Here is a 21,096-nt window from a genome sequence, read left to right as displayed (position 1 = left end):
TTAAGCCATGATTTCTAGAAAGCCCCTAGAAGCGAGCCAATCAGAATTGTATCTGTACTAGCACCCCTAAATGATGTAACCTTGTGATTTTTCCCTTTAAAAACTGAGCTTGCAGACAGGCGGGCACTTCCTCCAGCCTCCACTGCTTTGGATGTATTGGACGAAGTCCCTGCCTAGGCTTCTATATCCAGAATTAAACCTTGCTTTTGCATTCCAGTATGCTCATCTTTGGTGGTCTCTCTGGGGGGTCATGATCTGGACACAACACTCCCTTCTCTCTCACCATGCTGTTCTGTCCTAGTCTACAGAAAAATGCCTGCTCTTTCTTTCCCTGGACACACTCCTCTTTACAAATGTTGTTCAAACTCCCACTTTGATATGTAAAAACCTCTTTGGTTCTCAGTCAGTTGCTCTGGAGAACTGCTAGACCTCGGGGGCAGGGAGATGGTCTGAGCTTCATTTGCATAAGAAGCAAAGCTATGTGGCTCCTGTGGGCTTGTCTCCTAGGCTCAGTGTGGGGCAGAGTTAGTAACTTAGAAGTTAAACAGGTCTGGGAAGCTCAACTGTTTACCAATTGATCTGGGCATGCAAGAATTTCATAGCAGAAGACAGCTGAAATATTAAAGGCTGGCTATCACCAACTATTCATAATAAATGGCTTGCCTCTATATAGACCCTTGGCTGGTCAAGATTCAGCTTTAATACACAGCTGAATCTCTATGATATATTCTTGCCGCCCACAAGAGATGTTCTGTTGTCACCATCTGAGAGTCTTCCAACACATCACCCTTTCCTACTTACCCACAGGCTTCCAACATCTTCCCTGACTTTCTCATTCAATAGCAACTAATTTCTTAAAAAGTATTACTGGTTAACTTCCCTGTCCCTAGCACCACGCTAAGAGAGATGATGATGCATTCCTTAATCTCACATGGTTTGGTTGGGATTGGGCATAAAGACTATAATTATTACTTAAGAAGCAAGTTGCTACATACTTCACCTTAAAAACAGTAAATCTCTCACCACTTAAAGCATGACAGAACTGACTTTAGCATCACAGTTTACCATCACCAGACCACTAGATATAGTGGACCAAGTATTAGAAACAGGTTGATTATATTTGCTTAGTTTCATTATCAGTGCTTGAGTAGCTGCAAAGTTGTATTGTCATTACTAACATTACTCAATGCAGAGCCCCTGACAATGGCATGGAGTTTTCAAAATGCATTTTGTCTTAGGAACTGACTAGAACATAGAAGGAAAAAGTAGGCTTCCAAATGAAATCTTTGATAGCTGTAAATGGAATTCCTTTCTTGAATGATTATGTTACATCAGGTGACAGGAAAGAAGTGTAATGGGCCAGACCCATGTTTCCTTTTTGTATGAGTACGGATGAATAGATGAATATACATGGGAGAGCCTCTTTGTATGCTATAGTAAGCTAACTTTGAGCATATGAGCAGCTTATTGGTCTTCGAAAGACTAACTGATTGATGATTCACTGATTGCTTTTGCAATGGCTGGAACAAAAGAGCAGCTGTTGATGCCTTATTACAGTTAATAGATCCTAACATTGGCTTCACCTGAGTGAGGATAGAGCTTAGGTGACTGATGGTTCTCCCCCTTTTGAGGAAGTGTTCCGAGCGGTGGTGTCTGTGGTCTGTTATCATGAGCACTGACACAAACTAAAGAACTCTGCTGTTCTTTTCAAAGGCCACAATTACATTTTCTGTAAACCTCTGCATTAAGTACATGCAAATTATAAGACTTAAAGCATAAATTTCTTTTCTTCCCTATTAAAAATAAATCACTAGGGAATAATAATTTTCAATGAAGAATTATGGAATTAAAGAAACTTAAAGAGATTATAAGCAAACATTTCAAGTATACTTTGGTATGTTGCTTGTTTTGTGTAATTAGTTAGCCATCATCACCATAGGGCCATGTACACATCAGATTACCACATTGTGACTTCACAAGCTTTAGTAAGCCATTTTAGCTTGTGTACAATTCAAGGATATCAAAAGATGGATATTAGTAATAGTCATATAAATGAATGCTGCTATAAATGTATTGGGGTATCACCTTAGAAGAAAATAATAATGATCAAGTTTTATTCTTCTACATGTAGCTATCCAGTTTGACCAGCCAAACAAAAACCCTGTATAGAAGGGGAGGCAGATGAGAAAATCTAACAGTAGATGAGAAACTTGGTACTTGATAACTTCTGGGAAAGGAAAATTTGTTAATGTTATGAAATGGCTCTTGAGAGGTCTTGGCAGGTTTGGACCAAGGTGCCCCATAGTGGGTGAGACATGCCATGTAGGCATGGCAGAAGACAGCTTGGCATGGTGGAAAGTAACTCACACGGCAGACGTGACAACCATGTGGAAAGTTTATTTTGGGGGGAGGGGCGAGGGAATGGAGAGAAGGAGAAAGGATATTATATATGTATGTATGTGTGTGTATATATATATAACATATATATATGTATGTATATGTATATGAGGGGGTGGGTGGGGAGAGTGAAAGGGAGGAGTTTTTTTCTTAAATGGGATAATGTCAGGATGGTGGGTGGGTCCCCAAGGGGCAGGTCAGAATACAAACATTCCTCCATTTTGATTATTATAAAAAGGTGAGTTACAGATAGCAAGTGGGGGTGGGTGGAAATGAGGGCACCAAATTCTCGAGACTGCTTCCTGTTGACAAGGGGCAAAGTGGGGAGTTATGAGCGGTGGGAGGTGTGAGTGAAGAAGCATTCAGTTAGCTGTCATCATCGAGCTCTCAAGCATGGAGAGCTCAGGCATCTGTTCCTTGGGGGAGCTGAGAAGACAGGTTGCAGCAGTGATGTTCCAGGAGCTTTGGGGAATGGTACACCAAATCAGGAGTACAGGAGCCATCGCATCTGCTGTTTCTCTGGAGGAGGAAATGCTTCTATTCATCCTGTAATAATTGTCAGCGAATTGGGAGATAACAGAGTCTTTATGAGTAGGCAAGTGGGTGAAGTTAACCTGTCAGTATTCACCTGGTTGGCATCCTTACTGGTGGTGCAGGGCCTGGCGTTTCTGGAGGACCCTCTGTGGGTTGGCCTTGGCATGAGTCTGGCAGGAGGAGTGAATCTGCAAAATATGCTCGAAAATGGGCTCTGGAGACTGATAGTTTTCATCAGACCAGATTTCTTGATACAGTAGCAGAACTTTTCCCAGGAACCTGCAGGTATCTGTAAGACAGCTGGAACAGATTAACAGTTTTATGTCATAGCTAAAGGCTGTGGCTTTGGGTTTAAAGGTATAAACATTTCCTGGCTTCAGCCCAATGAAACATGTCTTTAAATCTCTAACCAGAGGAAATTTACTGAATGGAAGTGGTTGAATGAGTGAAGGAGGAGGGAGACTTCCCTAAACATCATCAGATCTGAGAAGGATATGTAAGTGAACAGAAGTGAGACAGCTTTCCTATCTTCATATAAACAAACCTTAAAGCTGTTTCTTTTATCTAATTCTCCAGGAGATACTGAGAGCAGTCAGTAGTAAAAAGTTACATTGAAATCTGTTCTGTGAGTTTATCTGATCTGGTAACAAGGTAAATTGTGTCTAGACCTAGTAGTAGCCCTAGGAAAGGGAGACCTGTCAATTTTATATAGAGAACTGAGAAGGCAGCTGCAGCAAAGCCTGGTCGTCAAATGGAATCAGAGATCTTAGAAGGATAAATTATATCTGAGTGCAGGCCAAGCAGCTTTCAAATCTATTAAAAATGACAGGGACCAGCCCACACCCAGCTAGCTATACCCAAGTCTCCACATCATTGGAGGCAGAAGCATCAGAACAATACCAATTTTAAGCTGCTAGGCCCATAGGGTGGGAATTTCTCCCATGGAAGAGGGACATGAGGAAAACTGATCTTACATTGTCTAGGCAAAAGGGGTGAGATCAATTCTCCGATGTCCTGCTGTTTGTCCACAGTCTGCCCCAGGTCCTGGTGGCAGGTGTCACATTGGGGCATCTTGCCCAGAGGTCAGTGTTACCATAATCCAGGTGGAGACAGCGTGGTGCCTTACAATCTTCTTCAAAGACCTTGGGTCACTGCTAAGATCTGGGAGTCTCTGTCTGATATAATAAGCTTTTTAATTAACATTTTAAATGCCATATTCTGTAGTTCTCTGAGCATTTGAGGACTGTATGTCCATTAGGCCCGACTGACTATCAACAAGTATTCCCTAAGTCTCCAATATATTGGCAGCTTTTGTAAGACTAGGACTTGCTGTCTCCTGAAAAGGCAAAGAAGAGTAACAGGGAAAGATCCCAGGGCCAAATGGGAACAAGAAAAGAGGGGCTTGTGAGTCAGGGTGTGGCCCAACTCTGAGAAAAGGGCCCCCTTGGGAGACCAGAAACTCCATCATAGGATATATATCTTGTTTACTAGATACCCTATTTATCAAACATATGATATCATTTTTTAAAATTTTCTAGAAGAAATAGATGTAAATCTCTAAGTTAGCTTTTGTTAATCTAAATATATCTTTATAAATTTAAATTTCTATTATCATATAGAGTGTACTATAAACCAGTGTTGAATCAAATATAGCTTTACATCTCTATCATCATACAAACAGGTAAATAGGTAAATCTAAGTAAGTCATAAGGAAGGGAGAAGGAAGAAAGTGGGAAATTTTTTCTTGGTTCCCCAACTGTCTCACCCAAGAAATACTGAGGCCAGTCTCACACCCAGGGGGATGGCCAGAGGCAGGGAGCTCCCCTAGAGACCCGAGTGGAGGTACTGAATGAAAGGCAAACCCTCCTGTGAATGAGAAAGCAGACTTGTTACAGGCAAGAGGGAGCAGATCTGTCATGGGTGGAGGAGGCAAATAAGTGGTATCTTTTGGCAGGCCCTGCCAAGGTATGCCACCAACCAAACATGGCACACACAGCAGAATTAGTGGAAGAGGTTTGAGAAGAGAGTGAAAAACCACATCAGAGTGGGGGCAGGCCCTGATCACTCACAGAAGTCTTCCCCCCAAAAAAATCACTGTTCCCATGGACAGCCCCAGGGCTAGAGGGAGTGCAGAACAAGGACCGAGCCATCAAAGGCGGCTGTAGTCACACTCAGGGGAGGTCAGGCTTAGCCTGGCCAGAGGAGCCCCAACACCTAGTACTAGGAGTTTGTTTTGTTTTGTTTCTGTTTTTTGTTTTTTGAGACAGTACTAGGATTTTTGAGGATGCCACCTAGAACAAAAACTGAGCTGAGAGAGAGAGAGAGAGAGAGAGAGAGAGAGAGAGAGAGAGAGAGAGAGAAGAGAGAGAGAGAGAGAGAGAGAGAGAGAGGAAGAGAGAGAAAGAGAAGAGAGAGAGAAGAGAGAGAGAGAGAGAAGAGAGAGAGAGAGAGAGAGAGAGAGAGAGAGAGAGAAGAGAGAGAGAGAGAGAGAAGAGAGAGAGAGAGAGAGAGAGAGAGAGAGAGAGAGAGAGAGAGAGAGAGAGATCTCATCCATAGGAGAAGGTCAGGAATCCTATTGCAAAAGCCAGGCGGGCCTAAAGGAGCTGCAGGCAGATCCGGAGGGGGTGGACAACCCAATTGAAACTTACAGGATTGCTGCTGGAGAGTGGGGTGGTGAGTGGTCAGGTGAGCTGGAGCCTGTTTTGGGTAGACTGGGCCCAGGATCTTGGCATTGAGGGGGTATCAGGAGGGCCTATCTGAGTCACAGAACCAATGTTAATGCTGGGCTTTGGCGGGTTTGGACCAAGGTGCCCTGTAGTGGGTGAGACATGCCAAGTGAGCATGTGAGATTGCACCATAGTGTGGTGGAAAGTTAGTCACACAGCAGACCCAGCATCCACGTGGAGAGCTTTCATTATGAATAGGAGAGAGGGAGAGAGAGAAAGAGAGAGAGAAGTGCATGCTACCTTTGGCGAGGGGGGGGGAAGAGGAAGGGGAGGAGAGGATTTTTCCTCTTAAGGGGGCTCTAACGTAGGATGATATCAGGACACTGGGCGGGTCTCCAAGAAGTGGGTCAGAATACTAACAAAATCATTTTTCTTTAATGATAAAATATACCTAAATACATGGTTAATTTCATATGTCACAGGTGGTTTCCATCAGCTGTATGAGCATTTATTGGTTAGTAACTTGATATCAATTAATGTATTAAATAATATATTCCTTATTCATTTGGATCTTAATGTTTATTTTACTGTAGATATTTTCCTGTTTAGGAGTATTATTCAAACTAAATGACATAAATATTTTATTTTATTTTGGTTTTTCAAGACAGGGTTTCTCTATGTAACAGTTCTGGCTGTCCTGGAACTAGCTCTGTACACCAGGCTGGCCTCCAACTCACAGAGATCCGCCTGCCTCTGCCTCCTGAATGCTGAGATTAAAGCCATGCATCACCATGCTGGGCTTGACATAAATATTTCTGAAATGAAAGAAAATAATAAGAATCTCATAAAGCAGCTATAAATGTTCTGAAATCTCTTTAAAGTGATTCTAAAAACATGGGTTTTTTTAAATTTTTTGAGATTATAATTTAAACATTTCTCCCTTCCTTTTCCTTCCGCTAAGCCCTTACATACCTCTTCCACTTTCCTTCATATCCATGACTTCTATTTTATTAATTGTTAGTGTGTGCACGTATATACTAGTATGTATACATATATGTTCCATGTGTGCAGTCTGTATAATGCTACCTGAATGCATGTTTTCAGTGCTGACTATTTGACACTGGACAACCAATTGGTGTGTTCTTTCTTGGAGCAGGCCACATCTGCTGCTTCCAGCTTTCCTTGTTTGCACCTATAGTTCTTTGTGTAGGGTTGAGGCCTTGTAGGCTTTCTCTGTCCAGCTTGGCATGTTACTGGTGTCATCCTTGTTCAGAGCACATTTGGGTAATCATGTTGGTGAGAAGTTACAGGTATAGCTTCTGATATTGCTAAGAGACTCAATCTCACAACCAGCTCTCTGATAATCAGGCTGTTAAAATTTTTCCATTTCCTTCCACAATGTTTCTTGAGCCTTAGGTGTAGGAGTATTTTGTGCATGTATCCATTGAGACTGGGCTCTAGACTGTATTTTTATTGGTTGTGGTTCTGCAGATGGAGATCTGTTCCAAAGGGAGTTTTTCTTAATGAGGGTGGAGACTACAATTATCTGTGGGTATAAGAGCAAGTGTTTAAAGATTATTGGGGATTACGCTGGTTTAGTAAATTAGGGGTTGTAGATGCCTTCTGATAACAAGGACTCACTAGCACTGAGTGGTTAGCTAGGTGTTCAGTACCAGGCATAGTCTTCCTGTTGTTGAATGAATCTTAGTTCCAGTCAGAGAGTGGTTGGTCCACCAAGGTATGCCTGCCACTGCAGCACACTTGGGCACATCGTAGCTGCTGATGTGGCTCATGGGTAGATGTAGGTGGGACTGTTGGTTTTCACCACTTCATGGTGTCTTCAGCAGTAAGGACTCAGCCTTCCACCTCTTGGGGGAAACCAAGGGCAAAGCTACAGGCTGTATGTTTGTGTAGTCTCTTGTGCAGCCCTGGCCAACAACTCAAAAGAGGGCTCTGGTGTCTGGTGTTGTGCTTTGTTAGGTGGCATTTGGTTCTTGGAGGAATCACCATCAGTCCAAGTGAGAAAAATTGATTAAAACAATAAATACAAGAAAGTATACATATTATAGAATTTTTTGAGAATAGTTAGCAGTATAATTCCTGGTGGCTTTTTCAGAATCCTTCTTGTATTTTTACCCACTACCCTCTTTTTTTCTGTCTTTACTTCCCTAAAGAGTCCTCACTTTTCCCATTTTCCCTTTCAGAACATTTGTATCATGTCATTCCCTTTATCCACTTCCTACCTTCTTCTGTATTTACCTCCCTCCCTCTTCCCTAAGGAGCTTCTCCCTTCCCATTTTCCTGATCAGATCAATTGTACTCTGCTTTTTCTCTCCCTATTGATCCCCAGCCACACACCTATCCTGGCAATGATTCTGTTTTAATTTCATAGTTTCTGTAGTTACTATAGGCTGTGTACTCACATTAGAAGATTTGGAGATGAGGCCTCCAAAGAAGTGTACTCACATTAGAAGATTTGGAGATGAGGCCTCCAATACAAAAAAAACCCATACCCTCTTTCTGGGTATGGGTTACCTCACTCAATGTGATCTTTTCCAGTTTTCCCCATTTACCTGTGACATTCATGATTTCATATTTGTTTACAGCTGAATAGCATTTAATAGTGTTTTATACTGCATTTTCATTATCCATTTGTTGATTGTAGGGCATTTAGGTTGTTTCCATTTTCTGGCTATAGTGAATTGAACAATGAATATGGCTGAGCAAGAGTCTTTATAGTAGAATGTCAAGTGCTTTGGACATATGCCAAGGAGTCGTATAGCTGGGTTGTGTGGTAGATTTATTTCTTAGCTTTTTGAGAACTGTCACCACTGATTTTCATAGTGGCTGCATCAACTTACAGCCTCATCAACAATGAATGTGCCTCCCTTTCCCCAAATCCCAGTAGCATTTTTTATTGGTTGTTCCATTGATTTTTGCCATTCTGAGTGGGATAAAATGAAATTTCAAAGTTGTTTGGATGTGCATTTCCCTAATTGCTGGGGATGATGAACATTTGGGAGATATTTCTTAGCCATTTATTTACTTCTTCTTTTGAAAATTCTATTCAGGTCCCAGATCTATTTTTCTAATGTGTCATTTTTGACTCTTGGCTTTTGAGTTCTTTGTATATGCTGAATATTAGTCTGCTATCAGATGTATAACTGGCAAAGGCTCTCCCATTTTTGTGAGCTTTCTATTCATTTGATATATTGATGTTTTTAACCATGAAGAAATTTTTTAGTTTCATGAGGTTCCACTTGTCACTTGTTGACCCTAATTCTTGGCACACGGAGTTTTATTCACAAAGTCTTTACCTACACCTACATCATGTAGGGTTCTGTCCATGCATTCTTCTAGCCATTTCAGTGTTTCAGGCTCCACGTTTAGGTCTTTGGTGCATTTGGAGTTAGTTATTGTGCAAGGTGATAGATATAGATCTAGTTTCATTCTTCTGCACGTGGACATCCAATTTCCCAGCACCATTTCTTGAAGAAACTTTCTTTTCTCCAGTGTATGCATTTGGCATCTTTGTCATTATGAAGTGACTAAATTTATATGTGCTCATGTTTAGGTCTTCAATTTTGTTCCATTGATCTACATATCTATTTGGGTGGCAGTACCATATCTTATTTATATTATGGCTCTGTAATGTATCTTAAGATCTGGAATTGCGATCACTCCAGCATTAAGGAAAAAATTTAATTAATTTTATATGTATTCCCTATATGAAAAGGGACCCAATCAAATTGTAACCACAAATGTATATATTGCATACTTACACTACAATGCCAAATACACATTTGTTTAGAAAGATAAGTTGATATTGGGATATAGCTTAGGCAGTAAAATGCTTGTACTAGCTTAAATACATGAGTTTTGACCTCTATAATCCATGAAACAAGTTTGGCACAGTGATACACAACTATAATCCCAGCACTGGAAAGCCAGAAACAGGTAGATTCCTGGAGCCCATTGGCAGGCCAGCCTAAACAAATTGGTGAAAAGTCTCACTGGTGGTCCAATTAGAGACCTTGGCTCAAAAATTTAAGGTGGAAGTGATTGAGGACAATACCTAACATCAACCCCTGGCCTCTACTACATTCACAATTGTATTCCAGCACCAGCTCTACCATGCTGATACACACGCGAACAACCACATATATGTACATACCTGTACATATATACATAAATAAACAATAAAGACCACTTCTTGCTATCAAATTATAATGATTACTGATAGCTAAATTAATGTTGAAAACAATTTGCAGACAGATTGCATATGATTCAATTAAACCTCTGACATCACAAAATAGTTCACATTTTCACATATCACACCTTAACTTAATGTATTAAACATCATGTGGTAAAATTCCTGGTATCATAATGTTAACATTAAAAATTGTCTGTTCTTTAATCCTGGGTGTGTGAGAAAATCATTTGGCAGGGCACTTTAGAAATATATAGACTTCTAATACCCTCCCCTTACTCAGTTCTAACCCCTATCCCTCATCCACAGATTCTTCAGAGGTGAATTTCAAGAATAAACTCACATACACCCACACAAAACAGAACAGTGAAAACTGATAGGCATATAGGACTGAATTTTTTACTTGGGACATTTTTAACCTAAATGTCTATTCACCATACCAGAACTAAACTGTACAAAAATTAAAGTTCTGTGGACACAGGGATCCCCTTGGTTTTGTTCTCTAGCTTTTACCAGAAACCAGAACACTGTGAGATATTCAATGTGTACTCACTGCTCTCTTTGTGAATGCAACAAACAACTGGATGAATGAGAAAGATGTTTTATTGCCAAGCATCCTATAATTCTTTTGTTTGGTGTTCCATGTTCTACAGAAACTGGTTTATGGTAGTTCATGAGCCCTGTCTGTTCAATATTAATTAAAATAGTAAACAAGATGTTACCTATGCAGTCTCAGTTAAATGTCTATTTTCTTTCTTTCTTATATTTTTGGTTGTGAGCCTAACCTTTAACGGCTGAGCTATCCCTCCAGCCCTATTTTCTTTATTTCTTAAAAGTGATTGTGTATAATACTAAATTATTCATCCTGTCTTCCTCGGGAATGCTTACCCAAATCCAAATCTAAGTATAAATTCTCCGTTGTCCAACTATAAGTAATATTTCTATGTTATTTTGAATTGAGAAATTGTTTTGGGTATAAGTTTGCACATCTCCAAACTACAAGCATTATTTTAAATATCTGCTGTTCTTTTAAATAATTATATGTTGCCTTAAAATATATGTATAAAATATGTGAATCAAGTTATATTTTATAAGCTTCCTCTCCTCACACCTTTCTGTTTATTTTAAATAATTACCCCTGCTTAAATAAAAAGCTACACAAGTAAAAGTTGTGGCTGACAAATGACCTCCATCCAGTTGCTGGGCTTAAATGTATAGAAAAGAACTGGACTTCTCCCTGTGAGCTTATAGATCATAGAAAGGGGGTTCATAGATTTTTGAATAGTTTGCTGCTTTCATCAACCTTCTAGAACCTCAGAAAGTGAAGAAATTTACCCAATGAATTCAAACACCTCCACGGACATGCAGCTTCTTGGATGATTTAATACAATGGTGGTATTTTGATAACAACAAAAAATGTACTAAGAAATCAAAAGAGTAAAAAACATTTAAAATAATGAATTATTAATTAAGATACTTTTAGGGTTATGTACTCAGTGACTGTTACCAATCTAAATATTTTATATCACAGGAGCACAGATGTGACCTTGACTCTGAAAGATCCCCATTATCCCGACCATGACCTTGGAATCATTTTGATGTCAGTCACCCTGACCCCCAAGGAAGGCGACCCCAGGGATGTGGTAAGTCTTCTGGAGCTCTTCTTGTCCCCACTTTTTCACATGCTGAGAGCCTCCTCAGGCCATAGAGGGAGCAGCAGATGCAGTAGAACTCTGGCCTGTTCTTGGTCACTGTAAGTATCCTGGGTAGCACTCACCCATACTCATTTTGTCTTTTCAACTCAAATTTCCTGTGCCATATTCCAGATCAGAACCTCTTGTTGTAAATGAGTAGATTTACACCGTCTCATAATTTTATTAATTGATTTCAGACATGTTATATTGTAGGTAAATATCAGTATTATTTCAGGGAATATATTGATTAGTGAATCGAATATTTGGAATTCCACATGGAGAGATCCAAGACTCTACTATTTTGACTATATTGCCAAATGTGTCATGACAAGGACAATGAGGTGAAATTATAACAGAGTTTCTGCTTTCTGGTGGTTGTTTACTGGTTAAGTGTGTACTCTTCGTGTTCTTGATGGACTTCCATAACGACACTTCCTGTATCTCAGCACTGCCTATTTGTACTTCCTTGCATACCATGCTGCTATGAGAAATGAACAAGGGCTACAGAGGAAGCGGTGACTCCCACACTACTGAAGTAACCTGGAAAAGTATCAGGTGTGATCCACACCATCAGTGTGCTTGCTGGCGCCCCTCTGTGATCCACACCACCGGTGTGCTTGCTGGTGCCCCTCTGTGATCCACACCACCGGTGTGCTTGCTGGCGCCCCTCTGTGATCCACACCATCGGTGTGCTTGCTGGCGCCCCTCTGTGATCCACACCATCGGTGTGCTTGCTGGTGTAGTCCTGCCATGATCTGCCAGAGATATTTGTTAGGCTCAATATTCATATATGCCTAGGAACTACTATAGCTCTGATGCAATTTTGTACTAGCTATAATTGTTAGAGGTTCCCAAAAAACTCTTTCAGCAATACCTATATTCTTGTTTTAAAATTATGTGCCATTCAAGTTGGTATATGTAGCTAGAGTTTTCCTGCCTTGCCCACAGTCAGGACAAATCTTTGTCACTCTCTAGTCCCACAGCCACTCAGACCCAACCAAGTAAACACAGAGACTTATATTGCTTACAAACTGTATGGCCATGGCAGGCTTCTTGCTAACTGTTCTTATAGCTTAAATTAATCCATTTCTATAAATCTATACCTTGCCACATGGCTCGTGGCTTACTGGCGTCTTCACATGCTGTTTGTCATGGTGGCGGCTGGCAGTGACTCTTTCTGCCTTACTGTTCTTTCTTTTCTCCTCTCTGTTAGTCCCGCCTATACTTCCTGCCTAGCCACTGGCCAATCAGTGTTTTATTTATTGACCAATCAGAGCAATTTGACATACAGACCATCCCACAACAGTTATATATTATCTATTAAAAAATATTGTTGACATTTTAATCAAGATTGTGGCTAAATTTGAAGATTTTTAAAACTCACCAAAGAAAACTCACCCCTTTAGGAAGAATTTCTTTCTATCCATAAAAAATAAACAATAGGCATATAAGGTCATATGTTTTATTTTAAAACTTCATTTAATGGGGAAATCCACTTTTAACAAATCTTGCTATATAGCACCTGCTGTGAGAACATGGCATGGTGTGACTGAATATACATGTGTGCCAATGGAGGCTGCTGAGGAAGAACATGGCCTAGTGTGGCTGACTACACATATCCCTGCTGTGAGAACGTGGTGTGAATGAGTACACATAGCCCTGCTGTGAGAACATGGTGTGAATGAGTATACACATTGCTGCTGTGAGAACGTGGTGTGAATGAGTACACATATCCCTGCTGTGAGAATGTGGTATGAATGAGTACATATAGCCCTGCTGTGAGAATGTGGTGTGAATGAGTACACATAGCCCTGCTGTGAGAACATGGTGTGAATGAGTACACATAGCCCTGCTGTGAGAACATGGTGTGAATGAGTACACATAGCCCTGCTGTGAGAACGTGGTGTGAATGAGTACACATAGCCCTGCTGTGAGAACATGGTGTGAATGAGTACACATAGCCCTGCTGTGAGAACATGGTGTGAATGAGTACATATAGCCCTGCTGTGAGAACGTGGTGTGAATGAGTACACATAGCCCTGCTGTGAGAACATGTGTGAATGAGTACACATAGCCTGCTGTGAAACATGGTGTAAATGAGTACACATAGCCCTGCTGTGAGAACATGGTGTGAATGAGTACACATAGCCTGCTGTGAGACGTGGTGTGAATGAGTACACATAGCCCTGCTGTGAGAACGTGGTGTGAATGAGTACACATAGCCCTGCTGTGAGAACATGGTGTGAATGAGTACACATAGCCCTGCTGTGAGAACGTGGTGTGAATGAGTACACATAGCCCTGCTGTGAGAACATGGCATAGCTGAGTGAGTACTCATGTGTGCATACAGAGGGACAGCTGAGGAAAAGCTTGCTCAAGGAATACCGTCATTTATAGAGAAAGATCATCAGTTAAAAGTCACCAGTAACACAAACCAGGAAATAAATTTTAGATGCCTAGTTCATAATTGGGAGTATATTCTAAATGTTCATTTTATACTTTATTTAAGTAATTCAGACGACCACCAGAAACCTACTGAAAGGCAGCTCCTATGCTGGCCTTTAGGACACATTAGAACTTGTGTTTAGCGATTTACTAAGAGAAAAAAGGTGACAGCTAGTGTTATGAAAGAAAGGCACATTTCTGAAAAACAAAAACAGGAAATTTGTTCTGATCAGTGTGGGCCTAGGATTCTCTAAGGAAGTCATGTGGAGACTGAGGTAGGAAATATCTATAGGAATTAAAAAGAAACAAAACTCAAGAAGAGAAGTGCTTGAGGTGGAGGAAGGAGCACATACAAAGACACTGTGGCTAGAGAAGCACACTACATCTCAAGAACCAAAGAGACAGTGGAGCTTACCGGAGACAGAAGGAAAGAGTGTGGCAGCCATGCTCCCGGTCCAGAGTAGGAGAGAGGTGCCTAGACTGTGAAGGGTCTGTTGTCCATGGGAAGATTTGTGACCTTTATCCAAATAGCAATGAAAAATTATGGCAAGGTCTGCAAAAGGGAAATGACCTGATTGCATTTGCCTGTAAAAAAATCTTGTCTCTGTTCATACATTATAGAAAATGCATTAAGGGAGGAAGATGGAGGTGTGGAGACTGATTAGGAAGCCATTGCACAAAGCCTAAGTGAAGGAAGATAAGGTTCTAAATAGAGCCCTAGGAGGGGATTGGCAGGTTTGCCTGTAAGAGGTTAAAAACAAGTTAAGGAAATTTGGTGATAGAATATGCCCGTGTTGGTTCTTTGCTATTTTAATTCAGGGCAGCACTTCATAAATGAAGATAACTAGTGTGCAGAGTCCCATGTATCCCCAGACATGTGAAGTATTACTAGAGATTTAGAGGGTGTGGCTGTTGTTCTGGTCATTTGGGTGATAGATAATTAGGAGAATTTGTCCTTCAAAAGAACCATTTTAAATATCTTAGCATCAACCTGAGGGTTCAAGAGATTGAATTACCAAAATATCAACAAAGAAGTTACTGAGTTACTCTGACAAAATCAAATGTGAGCATTGACAAAGATTCTTCTCACATTATTTATTTTCAATGGTCCTTGAAAAACCCTACCCTGCCTTGGTGACTGCCCAAACTTACATCACAGACATCATGTATTTCTAGTTAGAAAAAATTATAGCAACTAAGAGCTGACCATCAGTGACACATGAACATGAAGGAAATCAATGAGTAATAGAAAAGTTATTCATCAAAATCCCATTTAATTTATCTTTGTTTCCTCCCTCTTCATTGTTTATCTCTAGCCACATTCACCTTTGACATGGAGATTTTCTCCTAAAACTATTATGCTCTTTCCATAACTCAAATTACTTTGACTATTTGTGTTTGAGGAATTTCTTTGATGCCTTCATTCACTGCTTTACTCCATGCCTTCTGCTTTCAGAGTCTTTGTTTGTGCTGGATTATTCTGCTGCCCACTTGGGAAATGGTGCATTCTTCCATCCTGTTACTAATTCCCCTGGTGCCTCTTCTTTTCAGAGAAACAAATGTCTCAGGCAGAACTAAGCCAGGGCTGCAGAGCAGCACCAAGATCAACCTCTGGCTGGGGCACCCAGGAGGGAGAGAGGAGTGAGCCCAGGCTAGCCTTGCTGTCCTCATGGTTGTGATGAACAGTCAGGCATGTGCTTGGAAGTGGGGGAGCAAGATAGGGGTGGACAAAAGCTAAAATAGAGAGAAGAGGAAAGTCTGCTGGGGTCTGGTGTTCCAGGTATTCTAAAAGCCTTTATTATGTGGAAATGTGAGTTTCTAAGTGTATGCCTATAAATATATAATATTTCTGAGATTTTGTTTTTTATTTGGCCCAAAGAATTGTTCTACTGATGCCTTTGCAAGCTCTGTATATCCAGTTATATTTACCAACAGTACTTTCTAAGTTTTAAATTTCTGAACAAAACCATGAGTAACCATCTATTTTCTAAATTTTTATTTTAATTAACATTTTTCATTTATTTTACATACTGACCACTTTCCCCTCCCTCTTCTCCTCCTCTTCCATCCCCTGACTCCCATCTACCCCCCTTCCCTTCTACTACTCCTCATTTTCCATTCAGAAAGGGGCAGGCCTCCCATGGGAGTCAATAAAGCATGGCACATCAAGTTGAGGTAGGACCAAGCTCCTCCCCCTGCATTAAGGCTAAGTGAGGTAATCCAGCACGGGGAACAGGTTCCCAAAGCCAGCTAAATGCCAGGTCCTGATCTCACTGCTAGGAGCCTTACAAACACACCAAGCTACACAACTGTCACAAACATGCAGAGGGCCTAGGTCAGTCCCACTGGAGGCTCCCTAACTGTTGGTCCAGAGCCCTTGAGCTCCCAGGAGCTCAGATCAGCTGTTTCTGTGGGTTCCCCTGTCATGACCTCGACCCCTGTGGCTTGTACAATCCCTCCTCCCTTTCTTCAGGTGGACTCCCAGAGCTTGGCCAAGTGCTTGGCTGTGGATCTCTGCATCTGCTTCCTTCAGTTACTGAATAAAGGCTCTCTGATGACAATTACGGTAGTCACCAATCTGATTACAGATACCCAGTTCAGACACCCTCTCCACTATTGCTAGGAGTCTTAGCTGGGGTCATCTTATGGATTCCTGGGAATTTCCTTGGCACCAGGTTTCTCCCTAACCCTGAAATGCCCCACTCTATCAAGATGTCTTTCTTTACTCTCCCCTCCATCCTGCCCCCAACCTGCCTCCCACATTTAGCCTGTCCAACCTGCTCCCTCAAGTTCCCATCTCCCCATCCGCCCACCCCATTTACCCAGGAGATCTCTTCTATTTCTCCTTCCCAGGGAAATCGATGCATCCCTCTTTGGGCCCTCCTTATTATCTAGCCTCTCTGAGGCTGTGAATTGTAGGTTAGTTATCCTGTACTTGACTCCTAATATCCACTTGTGAGTCAGTATATAACGTGTTTGTCTTTCTGGGACTGGGTTACCTCACTCAATGATTTTTTTCTAGTTCCATCCATTAGCCTGCAAATTTCATGAGGTCATTGTTGTTTACAGCTAAGTAAGACTCCATTGTGTAAATGTACCATATTTTCTTTATCCATTCTTTGGTTGAAGAGCATCTAGGTTGTTTCCAGGTTCTGGCTATTACAAATAAGTAAGCATCTATTTTTTAAAAAATCACAGTGGAATAGTTAGTAGTCAACTCCAAAGAGGATGAAGTCCAGTCTTTTCCAGTAATGTAGATGGAACTGGACAATAATGAAGATAAGGAACACATACTAATCCCACTCATGTTTAGAAGCAACAAAGTTTGTTTCATAGAACTGGAGAGCAGAACGGCGATTCCAACGAGACTGGGACCAGTTTGTGGGAGAGAAGGATGGGAAAGATTAGCCAATGAGAAAGTGACAGTTTGATCCAAGTGCCTCTGATGTCCTGGGGCACAGTGGGGGTGACTTTAGCAACCAATAATGTACTGCCTATTTTAGAGGGCTAAGAAAGGATTTTAAATATTTCTACCAAATGATAAATGCTTGTAGAGATAGATATGCTGATTTGAACAACAATGTGTACATGTTGTATAAATATCCCAGAGTTTATAAATATGTGTAGTTTGTATATGAATTTAAAAAATATTATTGCCTATCTACCAAAGTTCTTTAAGTCGTTTATCTTTTTAACTGTTGAAGTAGCTATTTTGACAATAAGGAAACTCTCAACAGCTTTGCAAAAAGCAGCATATGTTTTTTCACTTGTAGCATCTAGTCACATAAACTCCTTGTTTACTTCTCAAGTCCAATGTGTCATTGTGTCATCTGTTTGGCCAAAATTTCACCTCACCTCCATCTTATATGCGTTCCTCCTGAGAAGTGGTGTATGTAAAGGCACATTATTGCATATGTATTATATATAACAGCACATCTGTAAGTAAAATGTTTTTGTAATGGCATCTCTTAAAATCTAGTCTAGGATCCTATACCTAGTGGTTGTTTAATGTCTTAGAGATGTGTCTGTGATAATTTGAAGGGATGCTTCAAAGAACAGGGGGAGGTATTTTCATGTTATTTTTATTCTAACTTTAATAGTCAAATTATTGTGGTTGCTACAAATTCATTATGTCATGATTAGATAATGATCTAACTTTCTTTGGTAAATTCTTAAATTTAGTGTTTTAATGCTTAACTGTATTGTTCTTCTTGTATTAACAAAGTGTATTCTGGGACACATTTGACATTTCTTGTTTAAGAACAATCAGAGATCTAATATATTTTCAATTTCAATTTCTTTCCTATACTTTGAATATAGAACACACTACTTCAGTGAAATTGGCATGCTGAACTTATCCAAATTACACAGGAAGGGCTCTCACTCAGGAAGAAAGTCAAACTCAAATCCTATAACTACCAGTGGTGGACACTTCAGTCTTTGTCACAGTGGATGATGTGTGTAGCAGGTGAATGGAGGATGATTGTTCTCCTCCACACACCAACAACACAAGAAGAAGGTTTCTGTTCTCTGCACTTAATAGCTCAGAAATAATTTATTTTAAGCTTTTGGGACAAAGACTTTAGTTCAACAACCAGACTTTTTTTTATCTCTATGGTTATAAAGCTTTGCTAAATATTTTACATGTACTAAAACAAAGGATGAGATGTGTTTCAAAAGCCTTAACAAATATGTCCTAACAATCAAGTAGGAAATAGAAAATGTACAGTAAGGAAGAACTGGAAATGCAGGGGACTTAGTATCATCGAGCCCTAAGACTTCTAAACCAGCTGTTTTCTGAGTTCAGTACACACCATTAAATGCTGACAGTGCACTCTGTGAATAATGCAGCTAACATGATTCCTTCTTGTGTGAATTGCCACTTCTGGAAATCAGTCAAACCAAAGAATAAGTTGAGTAACCATCAACCCACGTAGTAAAACTTTGACAACACATAACATATAATTACATCCATTTAAGATGTGTGGAAAGACCACAAGCAAGTGTATTTCATCATTGCCAATATAAAAATCTGCACTGAGTACATGACTGAGTGTATTTTTAAAATTTCCAGATGTGAACAGGTATGTGTACATCTATTTTTGAGTCCCCAGCATTATGTGTACAAAAAGCCAAAGCCTTCATGGGCAGCATGCAGCTGGCTGCATGGCACACCTATCATTGACTGCATGTCCTGTTTTGAACCTAAAAACATATGTCATACATACATGTGTGTCCTATATGTGGTATTTTCGTTTGACAGTGTGTTTGAGTTCTTTCTGGCTCTTTTTCTAGCAGAGTTCAATCCACAGCTTTCTTCATTGGAGACTTTGTGACATAAAAGTGAGTTAATTTGTGTTACACACTCTCTTAGATAACGTAGACTTACGCATTGTTTGGCTTAGGTTGAAAATTAGAAAATCCCTAGAAACATATTAATTGATACTAGGTGGCCTTTGATGAGTTAAACAAACAATTTTTATACCTTAGTTTAACTTTGATGTCATAACTTTTATACAATGTTTAAAGACATAGCTCCTTATGAAGTGTTGAATGTATATGTTTTATGTGTATACTATCTGTTCTGTATGTTTTTTGTATGCATATTAGCAAATAATATACTAAAAATCATAACAAAAGGAAGTTAAAATGAGATTTTAAATCTTTTTAAAGTAGTTGCTTTTACAAACCTATCATTGGCCATATTTTTATGTCACTTACTCCTTATTTTGACTTCAAGGGAGACTGAGTTGCTAATGAAGAACCTAATGTACAGTAGTAACAGACACCGACTCCTTGAAAATCTAAATCATATGTTTCTCTGCCAAACTCACAATCATGGAGCAAAATTTAAATCTTATATTTCCAGAATTTATTTTGTCTTTTATCTTTAACATTCCCCAAATAACCTTTCTTCTTTAATAGATCTCATAGTTAGTAAAGATAGCAATATTAATTATCTATTGAATTTTTAAAACTTTTCTACTGAATTGCTATAATTGAGCCTTCTTTAACCCAAGTACCTAAAAAAGGAAAAAGAACTTTTGTGGGGGCGTTTAGCCAATTGATAAGCTAGCAGTTTTTGGCTAACAAGGCAGAATTTTTGTTATGAAATTTGAGACCATTTTGACAGTCACTTGATCCACAGCAGAACTTTTGACACTGACTCAAGAGAAGGAACTGGCCCTGAAGCTGCCAAATTATGGCTGTTTCCTTATATCCGATTCCCAGTTTGAAAAATACAACCAAAATTTGAGAGACATGAAAAAGCCAGAGCTATATTTTGTTTTGTTTTCTGTGTCAGAAGTTAATCACGTACACTGCTTCCTTTCCTCTCTCAGAAGCACGTGTCCCTAAATGTTGTCAAGTGTTGCCACGACAGTCCACCCTTCCTCATCGTTTCACCCTGCTTTCATAGCCTAATACTTCTTATGGAATCAATCTTATAGGATCCTTAGATGCTTAATGATGTTGATAAATGACCACTAGTTAAAGTATTTTAATCTTTACTTCTTTAGTTGTTTTGACTCAAAATGCTGTCTCTAGAAACTGCCATGATCAAATGCATTGAGACAAAGTCAAACATTTATTGTTGGACTCTTGATTGGGGAGCTCTTATGGATATGGCTAACCACTGAAGAATCTGGTTGCACATGACCTTTGGTGATATGGAGGAGGTGATCATGTTATTATTGTTGATGATGATCAGGTTGTAATGGCAATCACTCACCTAACATCAATCGTCTATTAGGTGTGCACCCTGTCTGTGTCTCCAAACTAGTGGTTGGATGTGTTGCTTCAAAATGAATTGGACCTTAGTAGTTAGAAAATATAAACTATTTTTTGTAGTATTTGATAACAATGCTTTGCTGTTTCCTGGTTCTGCTTGAAAACCAGGGGGGTGGATTTTTATAACATTTGAAAATCTGTTACTCTTTCATGTTTGGGTCAATAGAGAAAACAAAAGTAATGTAGTACTGTCTTTGGGAATGTTACCATTCTCCTATTTCCTACTCTGAAGTTGCTCCGTTATTCCATTCTCCCCTTTTAGGTCAAAGAATGGCGTAGTCTTTTTTTTTTTTTTTTTTTTTTTGGTTTGGTTTTTCGAGACAGGGTTTCTCTATGTAGCTTTGCGCCTTTCCTGGAACTC

The 21,096-nt window shown here is 39.9% G+C and overlaps 1 protein-coding gene across 1 annotated transcript in view; it reads left to right on the top strand.

The window, feature by feature from the left end:
- Positions 1-540: 540 nt before the first annotated feature.
- The window catches only part of Mctp1 (multiple C2 and transmembrane domain containing 1), a gene marked incomplete at its 5' end in the record, with an annotated part of 237,531 nt that continues 216,975 nt past the window's right edge, over positions 541-21,096 (top strand). The window contains 2 exons of the mRNA XM_028891575.1: positions 541-548; positions 11,339-11,450. Of these exons, the coding sequence (XP_028747408.1) occupies positions 541-548; positions 11,339-11,450 (120 nt within the window). The remainder of the gene's footprint in view (positions 549-11,338; positions 11,451-21,096) is intronic.

The sequence above is a fragment of the Peromyscus leucopus genome, chromosome 15, assembly GCF_004664715.2.
Source record: "Peromyscus leucopus breed LL Stock chromosome 15, UCI_PerLeu_2.1, whole genome shotgun sequence".
In the NCBI taxonomy this organism is placed as follows: domain Eukaryota; kingdom Metazoa; phylum Chordata; class Mammalia; order Rodentia; family Cricetidae; genus Peromyscus; species Peromyscus leucopus.
The sequence above is the reverse complement of the archived record's forward strand: the minus strand, read 5'-3'. Positions and strand labels throughout refer to the sequence as shown.